A 12749-nucleotide genomic window follows, 5' to 3' on the forward strand; every position below is an offset into this window, starting at 1 on the left:
CCGGGGTAAGTTTGTATAATGGGAACACTTTTAAGTTTTACGTATTACTGTGATTAATGCCTCAAGCATATCAGGGGGTAGAGGGTCTCCACAGGGGATATGATTACAGAAACCTTTTAAGTGTGGTAATAATATGTCTTTAAACAAGGGCTTTGCTATTTTTAAGGGATGTGATTGCTAGATCTATTTAGTCATCAGAGACTTAAGAGAATTAAGGAGCTGAGCATCAGCTGAGGATATACTTAGTGTGGGCAGTTGGGCTAGTATAGAGTCTCTCTCATGTGGAGAAATATCAATAAGTGCTCATTGCAAGTAGATCAGGGTCGCACTTTAGGTCCCATAAAGTAACTGCACATATCACATAGACATTACTGACATCTACCCAAACAAAAGATATTGTTTCCCAAATGGCATACAGTGATGCGATTAAACGCACAGTTCTACAGAGGTGAATTTTAGAGGCCCAGATACTAGAGTACTTTCTCCAGTTTATGGAGGTGTAGAAGATGTGGTCATCTGGTAGATTACGATGCCTTCTGGTCGGCCACAATCTAGCCAGCTATTGCAGCAATGGATCAGGGCAAGCTGCTTGGTCCACATGGATACCTTCTCATTGCAGAATATCGCAGCCTTTCTTAAGATCTTTAATCAAGTACTCTGGATTCCCAATTGTACAAGCAACATTAAACAGGAATCCCTAGAGGGCGATAGTCACTGAGCGCATGGGTCGGCATCTCTCTAGAGTTGCAGGGGCTAGGTCGAAAAACAACTTTACCGATTAGTCGACACCAGGGAGAGGCTGTAAATTGCGAGTGGAAGCTTGGAGATGATCTCTCAAATCAGGATAATGAAACTGAAGGATATCTCTTGGCAAGTTAGAATTCTTGGACGTCCCAGTGCTCTATGGATACGATCAATTCTAAGCAAAGTTGTGTCTGCTTAAGATAAGAGAGCCTGGAAAAGGTTAAGAACAGTAGGCTGTAAAGCGGTGATTGATTCAGGCATTACCCAGATCCTAATATTTGCCTTCCAACTGCAATTTTCTAGATCCTCCAATTAAAGCTCCAGCACGTCCAGTCTATGAACATGGTCATTCAGATGAATCTTGTCCTCCTCCATGGCATGGCAAGTCCTGTAGCTGTTTGGTAAAATCTGCCACTGCCTTAGGGAGTTCCATCGACAAAAGCTGTTTAATGTTAGCACAGAGTTTCCTGCAGTAAGATCAGGTTCTGATGGTATCAGTGAGTTTGTGCTGATCTCTCCATGCCAGGAGGGGGATTTCTACCTAGACTTTTTCTTTTGTTACTTTGCAAGCATGTCCCACGTTCTGAGTAGATGTAGCGTAGTAATTAAGCCAGTTTGATACAGACAAGGACTATTAGTGCCACAGATGGAGAAAGGCTATTTAGTGAGATATTAATATACTATTGTAGGTTTACTATCTCATTGTAATAAGGAGCATTTCAGAATTGCCAAAAGATGGTGCTAGGTGACCAATAATAACCATGGTATGGGCAATATGAGATGAGCCCACACAGCAAAAAATACAGACTGCAATGGGCAAGAGTAGTCACAAGATGGCGACATATTTCCAGTAATGATATGAAGAGTGAAGAACTATAGTATAAGTAAGAGGGAGGAAAGAAATTTCCAATGTAATTATGGAGTTCTGCAAAGCAAGATGCTACAGCAACAATGTATACCCCTCTTCTCCAAGTTCCAGCAGAATCATATACTAAAATGGGGACCATCTGTAATTAAACATGAAAGTCCTTGTCTGTTAGGTGTAATGAGTCTTCACCTCCACACTGTCTCACAAGTGGTAGGGGCCAGGGAGTGATTAGTCACACTTCTTAGCCAGAATGCAGGCCTAAAACGTCACAGATATTCGGCCCACTGGAGCCTAGTAGCAATCCCAGCAGGGAGATGGATTGTGAAATGACAAGAGTCGTCTGAGAGCTGTGGGTGCGGCAGCTTACTAGGCATGCAATAAGCCTTATTCGGTGGTGGGAACCAGGTTACTGTTGTCCAGAGCGCCCAGGACCCAACAAAAAGGCACTGGACTGTGTCGCTTGGAGGAGGCAATGCCAGGTGAGTGAAGGCAAGGTATCTGCGCAAGTCAGTAGGGCACAGGATGTGAAAATTACAGGGTCCAAGTGGAGCTCTCCTCGTTGTGTGCTAGTCATACCACCCGCCCCACACACACATTATACTCTAGTCAGATTTAAGTAACAGAACGCTCTGTCAAGATCTCCGGGGTTTAGCCACACTATATAGCCATTAAATTCTGGAAACAGGTGTTACTCACAGATCATAGACTTAAAGAGTAACTAAACCTTTACATAAGCATATATGTTGTCCCTAATGTCCTAATAAAGCTATCTCTAATATACTTAATTTATAAATTTTCTATTTTTACTACACTTTTCCCTGCCTAAAGCGCATCAATCCCTGGTGCGCTTAAAACTCAGTTCTCTGTACACAGCTGACAGCTCAGCGGTGTACGGAGTACAGAATACATTTTATCAATGGGGCCGCAGCAGCGCTGTAAGTATGGGCAGGAGCGCATACTGCTACTCCTGCCCATGATCCCTGGACGATTACCCACTCTTGGCAAAGCACATGGTTACCCTGTACCCCTGTACTATGCCAGGATCAACTGAGCGGAGCGGGCTCCTGCCTCTGCCTGCTCCGCTAAGCTAAGAGAACTGAATGTCAGCCCCATTGATAAAATGTACTTCGTACGCTGTAGACCGCTGAGCTGTGGCCTCTGAGTTTTAAGTGCACCAGGGAATGTTGTGAAGTAACTTCATGTATGATTAGGACAGGTTTTGTGTGTACTAACATGACGGTGGCCATTTTATTTCTCCTAATGATTGCTCCCTAGGCAAAACTAGCCATTCTAACTAATGAAAGGTATTTGGAAATATATATTTATCATAAAGTAATACTTAAATATTTTCATTTTCTTAAATCCTGGAGAACCCCTTTAAGTAACGTCATCTTCTCACCTGTATTATTCATATAGATCAGAAAATCATTTTGACTTGACTTCTCCTTTTACCCTACATAATGTATAATTATCCACATCTGACATGATCTAAAATACATACCATGTCTAACTGCAAATGCTTTTGACAGTTACTAATTAAGAAAGCATTCAGTGTAATTTATCATATCTAAATCTGAAAAAATGTACTTTCCATTCATTTAAAGAAATTACCTGGTTTTTCATTCTGTGCAGTTTTTGGGATTATATTGTAGAATTTGTGTTTCTTTTTTGGAAGGTTCATGTGGCAAATACTTTGAAAATGATGTTCCTTTGCCAAACTAAAAACTCTCAACTAGAAAATAAAAATCAAATCAAATGAAAATCTTTCTTTATCCACAGTATTTAATGCAATTTTCAATTTGTAGTATATGTTAATCTATATATATATAAATAAGTACGTATATATGTTTGTATGTATGTATGTTCCGTGATCACTCAAAAACCATTGATTTCAACAAAACTTGGTATACACATCCCTTGCAACCTGAAAAGAAATCTTGTGGGGGTCAAAGCTCTCTAGCACATACCGTTGCTGAGATATTCCCAAAAAATGCAAATATGTCACATCACATGACCTACATTAGCCAATAGAGGCTGCAGGTCTTTATCTTCATATCCCAACTGCCATACACATGGTCACATGACCCTTATCAGCCAATAGATGCTCACAGGTCTTTAGTCTCCACATACACACAGTTTTACACCAGGTTTCCATAACAACCCAGCCATTTTTCTTCACTGCTGCAGGTCAGCTTTAAAGTGGCAGGGCGCTGTGGATGACACTGTTAAGGGAGCGGAGTGCTGTGGAGATGACAGTTCAGGGGCAAGTAGGGTGGCCATTCAGGCCACCCTCAAAAGACGGACTTAAAAACCCCATCCCCAGGTCCCGCTAAGCCACGCCTCCTCCCACTCCGCAGCCGACAGGTATTGAAAAAATGAAGGTAAAAATCAACTTCTGTCCAGCTGCAGGGGATCGAGGGAGGGTGACTTTTTCCCTGCAGCTCATGCTCAGACAGCACAGTGTTGCTTTCTGAGAGTGAGCTGTTCAAAAGAACATCCCTGTGTCCGTCCAGGCCCTGCGCCAGACGGAGGACAGGGAGTCTGAAAGCTGGACTGTCCGGCCTAAAACCAGACCTCCGGCCACCCTATGGGCAGGCTGCTGTGGAGGTCACAGTTAAGGGGACGCTCTGCTATGGAGGTCAGTGTTAAGGGGCAGTTTGCTGTAGAGGCCACTGTTAAGGAGAAGGGGTACTGTGGAGGTCACTAATGAAGGGCCAGCTGCTGTGGAGGTCACTTTTAAGGGGGCGGGATGCTGTTGAGGTCACTGTTAAAGGGACAGGCTGCTGTGGAGGTCACTGATAAGGGGGCAATCACTGTGGAGGTCACAGTTAAGGGGAGGGTCTGCTATAGAGGTCAGTGTTAAGGGGCGGGGTGCTGTAGAGGTCACTGTTAAGGGGGATACTGTCGATATCCTTTAATGAAATACACAAACATTAAATGAAATATACCCGTGCGAAGCCGGGTCCTTCTGCTAGTTGATACCTATAATGCATTCAGAAAGTCTTCAGACCCTTTCAATTTTTTTCACATTTTGTTATGTTGCGCTACAATAAAAAAATAAAAAATGTTACCCATCAATCTGCTCTGAATACTCCATAATGAGAAAGTGAAAACAGAATTTTAGAAATTAGAGGGAGAAACAAATTTCACATGGACATAAGTATTTAGACCCTTTACTAGGACACTGAAAATTTAGCTCTGAGGGCTTCCCATTTCTCTTAATCATCTTTGAGATATTTCTACACCTTGATTGGAGTCCACCTGTAGTAAATTCAGTTGAGTGGAAATGATTTGGAAAGACACCACAAGTCTATATAAGGTCTCACAGCTGACAATGCATATCCGAGAAAAAAAACAAGCCATAAAGAGGAAGAACTGATTGTAGAGCTTAAGACAGTATTGAGTGAGGCACAGATCTGGAGAAAAGTACAAAAACACTTCTGTGCACTGAAAGTTCCCAGGAGCACAGTGGCATCCATCATTCTTAAATGGAAGATGTTTGGATCAGGACGCTTCCTAGAGCTGGCCACCCCTCCAAACTAAGGAGTTGGTAAGAGAGGTGACCAAAACTAGGTGGTCACTCTGGCTGATCTCCAAAGATCCTATTTGCAGAGGGGAGAGACTTCCATAAGGGTCAACCATCACTCCAGCATTCCACCAATCTGGGCTTTTGGCAGAGTGATCAGAAAGAAGCCTCTCCTCACTATAAGACACATGAAAGTTTGCAAAAGGTACCTAAAGGACTCTCATACTGTGAGAAACAAGATTCTCTGCTATGATGAAAACAAAATTGCATTTTTGCCTTGAATCTAAGAGTCATGTCTAGAGGAAACCATTGCACTTACTCATCACCTGCCCAATACATCCCTACAGTGCATGAAAGGAATGCAGAGAGAAAGGCAGAAAACCCAGGCTTCATACCAAAGATTACTGGAGGCTGTAAACCGATGCCAAAGGTGCTTAACTAAGTTTCTGAGTAAAGGGTCTCACATCTGATACATATGTCAAAGCAGTATTTTAGTTTTTCTTGTTAGATAAATAGGGTCTGAATACTTTGCTGAATGCACTGCATAAAATTCAAATCAGTGCCATACATAATGGGACCCTTATGCTATGGTTTGTTTCCTAGGTATTACACACTGGGTAGAGGTCATCAACTTGACTCTTAACGCGTTAAGTAAACAATGTCAAGAAACTGTTGATTGCCTTTTTCAATGGCTTTCAATAGATTTTATGTTGAGACTTCACGGTCACATACACTGCTCAGCAACACTGAATGCTATTTGTTAAATTCTCCAAGCACGACACATACATGTCATATGCATAACAATTTATGGCATTTGTGATTACAGGTACATCTATGCTTCTGAGATAACTTTGTATTGTACGTGTATGTGGAGCTGGCCTTACTGTTCATATTTAGGGTGTTGGACATGTATTAAATGGGTTTGTCAGTAGACTTAAATACTGATGACCTGTCCTCAGGATAGTATCTAATCGATGGGGGTCTGACACCCGGGACACCCGCCAATCAGCTGTATGAAAAGCACTGGCGCTCGTAGTAGCACCACAGCCTTCTCCAGCTTTCCGTAGGCCAAGTGACAACGCATTCATTGGTCACATGGCCTAGGCGCAGCTCAGCCTCATACAAGTGAATCTGCAGTGCTTCCACAATATGTGGCGGTATCCAAAAGGTAATGTTTTTTTTTACATTTCACAAAACCCCCAACTCCCTTCTCAATTTTTTTAATCTTTGAGAACCTATTTAAGAAACTATAGTTACTGCTAAAATGCAACCACTTTCATTAAGGTATATTAGTGTCCACATCCGTTCCGCAATTTTGCAGAACGTATGCGAACCCCTTTCATTTAAAAAAAAAACATGTCATATTCTTGTCCGTTTTTGCAGACAAGAATAGGCATTTCTATCATGGGCTGGCCGTTCCACAAAATGCGAAACGCACACAGCTGGTATCCATGTTTTGCGGATCCACAATTTGCAGACCGCAAAACAGATGTGGTCGTCTGAATGAGTCCTAAAGAAAATTTGCACTTTAGAAAAACTTCTATGTCATGACCAAAGGTTTTGATTGATGGGGGGTGTGAACACTGTAAATGTGTAAAGTCAGAAGTGCTCCACTGAGCACTGCTGAAGGTGGGCTGAAGAGGGACTCTGTAGAAAGTCTACGAGGTGGTCTTCAGCAGCTAGGAGAGACAGGGCTCAGCTGAGAGCTTCAAACTTCTTGTTTTAGTGACAAGTGAGGGTCTCAGAACTTGGACCCCCACCAATCAATAGCTTTGATTCTTTAAACAATTCCTGTGATTGTGATAACCCCAAATTAACCAAAGTAGTCAAAAGGTATTTTACCATCCCATCTGCACAGCCAGTAATAAGCTGCTCGTTTTCTGCATCAATGTACATCTTCAGAAGAGGAAATGCTGTGAATATCAGACAGTATATATATTATATCACAGATCTCTAAAAACAACATATAATATGTATACTTACATTTTTGGGAACAAGTCCACATTTTCTATTTAGCATATTCTAAAATGAACTGCTATATTAGTAGAGCTCTGTTCACATTAAGAGTGGGTCATTTATTTCACATATTGTATACATTGGGAAATACTCATAATGTATAGCTTCAATAGTTAATGATACTGTATGCCATAAGTCATGTGAAAAATCACTGTCTAACTAGGCAAGGCCTTTAACCCCTTCCCGTAATCCACCATACATGTATGGCATTTGTTGGGTATTTAAAGATGGTGCCCGCTCCGGAGAGGAGCGAGCGCCATAGCTATCGCGTGTCTTCATACAGCAGACACCTGTGGCTAATGTCAGCGATCGGCAATAATGTGCCGATCACGGCCATTTAACCCCTCAAATGCAGTGGTTAAATGTGACCAGACCATGGCACCAGGGAGGACGTAAACCTAGAAACGTGTGCTTCGCGGACAGAAACAAGTCCCTCCGGCGGAGATTGGAGAAGGCATTCCATGTAAGTAATGAGCCATGAGCCTGTACTAGTATATTACAATTCAGGCCAGCATGTGGCAGCACTAAATAGTAATATAGTGATTTCCGTATAGGATAATGGAGAAAATTCCATTACTTTAAACAAATTGCAATCTGATGATTGCATGTTGTGGTCCACTTGGGAACCTAAAAAAAAATGTGAAAAAAAAAGTTTTTGAAAATATAAAAAAAAAAAATCATGGGCATCACAAAAGTGCAAAAACAAAGAATGAAAATAAATATAAATCAAAATGTCCAATTTGCTGATTTTTCATAACTTTACGTCCCCAATTTTTTTTTATAAAAAGTGATCAAAAAGTTATACACACCTTAAATTGGTATTAAAAACAACAGATCTTCTCGCAAAAAATGAGCCCTCACACATCTCCGTAGACAAAACTACAAAGAATTTATGGGGGGGTCAAAATATAAAAATAAAAAAAATCTGTATTAAAATGCAAGAAAAACTATACAAGTGTAGTATTATCGTAATCGTACTGAGCTACAGAATGAAGAGCACAAGTCAGCTTTACCGCATAGTGAACGCCATAAAAACAAAACCCAGAAAACTGTGTGTTTTTTTTTCAAATTCCACCCCATTTGGAATTTCCAGCTTCCCACTACATCCTATACATTAGAAAATGGTGCCATTAGAAAGCACAAATTTGTTCCGCAAAAAACAAGTCCTCATATGGCTATGTGAATGGAAAAAAAATAAACTATGGCTCTGGGAAGGCAAAAAAAAGGGTTAAAAAACATTCTCGTTTTGAAAATGCTACCAGAAAATATTGCCAGCTTTGTTCTGCCATGCTGCCAAATATTAAATCTGATTTTCATATTTAAATATTAAAGAGACTGCCTATTGTATTTCATTTTTAAAAATATAGGGGTCAGAAATGATGATAATAAAAATCATACTCAGCTCCTTATCTCCCTCTGCTCCTGTTTCGACACTTCTAAGTCCCCCATGCAGGAAATGATAGCTCAGCCAATAACTGACCAAAGTGGTGACCCACCTTAGGCAGTGATTGGCTCATTTTCTATGTGGGAAAAGGACTGGCCGGGGGACCGCGAAGTGCTGAAAAGAGCAGGGGATTATCGGTAGTATTATATATCATTTTGACACTTAAAAAATAAATAAATAAATAAAAATCACCTATCAAGCCTCTATATAAGAATAAAAAAATAAATAAAAATAAGCTGATATTTTGTACACAGCAGTACAAATCTAGTGGTTTAAAATTACAAATGTTTTAATAACTGTAAATTAAAGAGGTTCTTAATTTTTTATTAAAGGGCAATATCTCATACAGTATTTAACCCCTTAAGGACACAGTCTTTTTACACCTTAGGACCAGGCCATTTTTTGCAAATCTGACCAGAGTCCCTTTAAGTGCTGATAACTTTAAAACGCTTTGACTTATCCAGGCCGTTCTGAGATTGTTTTTTCATCACATATTGTACTTCATGACACTGGTAAAATGAAGTCCAAAAAATTATTTTTTTTGCACCAAAAAAATACAGAATTTAACAAAAATTTGGAAAAATTTGGAAAAATTTGCAAATTTCAAAGTTTCAGTTTCTCTACTTCTGTAATACATAGTAATACCCCCAAAAATTGTGATGACTTTACATTCCCCATATGTCTACTTCATGTTTGAATTGTTTTGGGAATGATATTTTATTTTTTGGGGATGTTATAAAGCTTAGAAGTTTAGAAGCAAATCTTGAAATTTTTCAGAAATGTACAAAAACTCAATTTTTAGGGACCAGTTCAGGTCTCAAGTCACTTTGCGAGGCTTACATAATAGAAACCACCCAAAAATGACCCCATCTAAGAAACTACACCCCTCAAGGTATTCAAAACTGATTTTGCATACGTTGTTAACCCTTTAGGTGTTGCACAAGAGTTATTGGCAAATGGGGAGGAAATTTGAGAATTTCATTTTTTTGTCTAATTTTTCATTTTAACCCATTTTTTCCACCAACAAAGCAAGGGTTAACAGCCAAACAAGACTGTATCTTTATTGCCCTGACTCTGCCGTTTACAGAAACACCCAATATGTGGCCGTAAACTACTGTACGGCCACACAGCGGGGCGTAGAGTCAAAGGTGCGCCGTTTGGTTTTTGGAAGGCTGATTTCTATGGACTGGTTTTTTTACACCATGTCCCATCTGAAGCCCCCTGATGCACCCCTAGAGGAGAAACTCCATAAAAGTGATCCCATCTAAGAAACTACACCCCTCAAGGTATTCAAAACTGATTTTACATACGTCGTTAACCCTTTAGGTGTTGCACAAGAGTTATTGGCAAATGGCGATGAAATTTGAGAATTTAATTTTTTTGCCTAATTTTCCATTTTAACCCATTTTTTCCACTAACAAAGCAAGGGTTAACAGCCAAACAAGACTGTATCTTTATTGCCCTGACTCTGCTGTTTACAGAAACACCCAATATGTGGCCGTAAACTACTGTACGGCCACACAGCGGGGTGTAGAGGGAAAGGTGCGCCATTTGGTTTTTGGAGGGCTGATTTTGCTGGACTGTTTTTTTGACACCATGTCCCATTTGAAGCCCCCCTGATGCACCCCTAGATTATAAACTCCATAAAAGTGACCCCATCTAAAAAACTACACCCCTCAAGGTATTCAAAACTGATTTTACAAACTTTGTTAACCCTTTAGGTGTTGCACAAGATTTAATGGAAAATAGAGATACAATTTCAAAATTTCACTTTTTTGGCAGATTTTCCATTTTAATATTTTTTTTCCAGCTACAAAGCAAGGGTTAACAGCCAAACAAAACTCATTATTTATGGCCCTAATTCTGTTAGTTTACAGAAACACCCCATATGTGGTCGTAAACTGCTGTACGGGCACACGGCAGGGCGCAGAAGGAAAGGAATGCCATACGGTTTTTGGAAGGCAGATTTTGCTGGACTGGTTTTTTTACACCATGTCCCATTTGAAGCCCCCCTGATGCACCCCTAGAGTATAAACTCCAAAAAAGTGACCCCATTTTAGAAACTATGGGATAGGTTGGCAGTTTTGTTGGTACTAGTTTAGGGTACATATGATTTTTGGTTGCTCTATATTACACTTTTTTTGCGGCAAAGTAACAAGAAATAGCTTTTTTGGCACCGTTTTTTTTTTTGTTATTTACAACATTCATCTGACAGGTTAGATCATGTGGTAATTTTATAGAGCAGGTTGTCACGGACGCGGCGATACCTAATATGTATACAATTTTTTTTATTTATGTAAGTTTTACACAATGATTTCATTTTTAAAACAAAAAAATGTTTTAGTGTCTCCATAGTCTAAGATCCATAGTTTTTTCAGTTTTTGGGCGATTATCTTAAGTAGGGTCTCATTTTTTGCGGGATGAGATGACGGTTTGATTGGCCTCTATTTTGGGGTGCATATGACTTTTTGATTGCTTGCTATTACACTTTTTGTGACGTAATATGACAAAAAATTGCATTTTTACACCGTTTTTATTTTTATTTTTTTACGGTGGTCATCTGAGGGGTTAGATCATGTGATATTTTTATAGAGCTGGTCGATACGGACGCGGCGATACCTAATATGTATACTTTTTTTTTATTCATGTAAGTTTTACACAATGATTTCATTTTTGAAACAAAAAAAATCATGTTTTAGTGTTTCCATAGTCTGAGAGCCATAGTTTTTTCAGTTTTTGGGCGATTATCTTGGATAGGGTATGATTTTTGCGGGATGAGATGACGGTTTGATTGTTACAATTTTGGCGTACATGCAACTTTTTTGATCACTTTTATTACCTTTTTTGGGAAGTAAGGTGGGCAAAATTTCAATTTCATCATAGTTTTTTATTTTTTATGGCGTTCACCGTTCGGGTAAAGTAACATGACCGTTTTATAGATCAGGTCGTTACGGACGCGGCGATACCAAACATGTGTAGGGAATTTTATTTTTTTCATTTTTAATCAGTGATAAATGTGTTTTTTGATTTTTACTTTTTTTTCACTTTTATTCACTTTTTTTTTGACCCAGACCCACTTGGTTCTTGAAGATCCAGTGGGTCTGATGTCTGTATAATACAGTACAGTACAATATATATATATTGTACTGTACTGTATTTTACACTTTGTCTGAACAGATCTATGCCTTTTAGCACAGATCTGTTCAGCACCATGGACAGCAGGACGCCTGAGACGGCGTCCTGTTGCCATGGGAACCTTCCCCGTCTGCTCAGTAGTGGTCAGAACTGCGCAGACGGGGAAGGGTAAGGAGGGGATCTGTCGGGGGGCTGTCTGGGGGCTCTCTCCCTCCCATCGGGGGGCTGCAAAGGCACAGTAGCCCCCCGATGGGAGAGGGAGGGAGCTCCCTGCGCTGTTAACCTTTTCCATACAGCGGTCCCTACGGACCGCTGTATGGAAAGGGTTAAACGGCTGACATCGCATCGCAGATGTCAGCCGTTTATACCAGGGTGCCAGCAATGTGCTGGCACCCTGGTATACCCACTAGAAGCCAACGATTATACCAGGGGAGGCCGGCGGGGGATCGCGATCCCGCCTGCCGCACCGCCCGCCTCCCGCACCGCCCCCACCCCTCCCGCCACCATAAAATCATTCGGGGGTGCAGGGGGGGTGAATAAAACTTTATTTTAGGCATATAAAGTTTCTGATGCCCGCGGTCAGGGACCGCGGGGATCAGAAAATGCAGAAATCGCAGCAAACCGCAGGTCTGAATTGACCTGCGGTTTGCCGCGATCGCCGACATGGGGGGGTCACGGGAACCCCCCGCGCATTTAGCCTAGGTGCCTGCTCAATGATTTGAGCAGGCACCGGGTTCCGATCACTGCCAGCCGCACGGCAGTGATCGAAAATACACAGGGCGTACATGTACGCCCTGTGTCCTTAAGTACCAGGGCACAAGGGCGTACCTGTACGCCCTATGTCCTTAAGAGGTTAAAGAGAACCTGTCACCGGGATTTTGTTTATAGAGCTGAGGACATGGGTTGTTAGATGGCAGGTAGCACATCCGCAATACCCATTCCCCATAGCTCTGTGTGCTTTTATTGTGTAAAAACAAACGAACTGCGCATGCGCTAGCTCGCACATCGCGAGATTA

General features: G+C 41.0%; 1 protein-coding gene across 5 annotated transcripts in view; it reads right to left on the reverse strand.

Moving 5' to 3' along the window:
- Window positions 1–12749, reverse strand: part of WDR27 (WD repeat domain 27) — a 696346-nt gene that overhangs the window by 629578 nt on the left and 54019 nt on the right. For all 5 annotated transcript variants that reach the window (XM_040429334.1, XM_040429333.1, XM_040429335.1 and 2 more), the window contains 2 exons: window positions 6981–7051; window positions 3224–3344 (listed from right to left, as the gene is read on the reverse strand). In XM_040429334.1, the coding sequence (XP_040285268.1) occupies window positions 3224–3344; window positions 6981–7051 (192 nt within the window). The remainder of the gene's footprint in view (window positions 1–3223; window positions 3345–6980; window positions 7052–12749) is intronic.

Source organism: Bufo bufo, chromosome 4 (assembly GCF_905171765.1).
Source record: "Bufo bufo chromosome 4, aBufBuf1.1, whole genome shotgun sequence".
In the NCBI taxonomy this organism is placed as follows: Eukaryota; Metazoa; Chordata; class Amphibia; order Anura; family Bufonidae; genus Bufo; species Bufo bufo.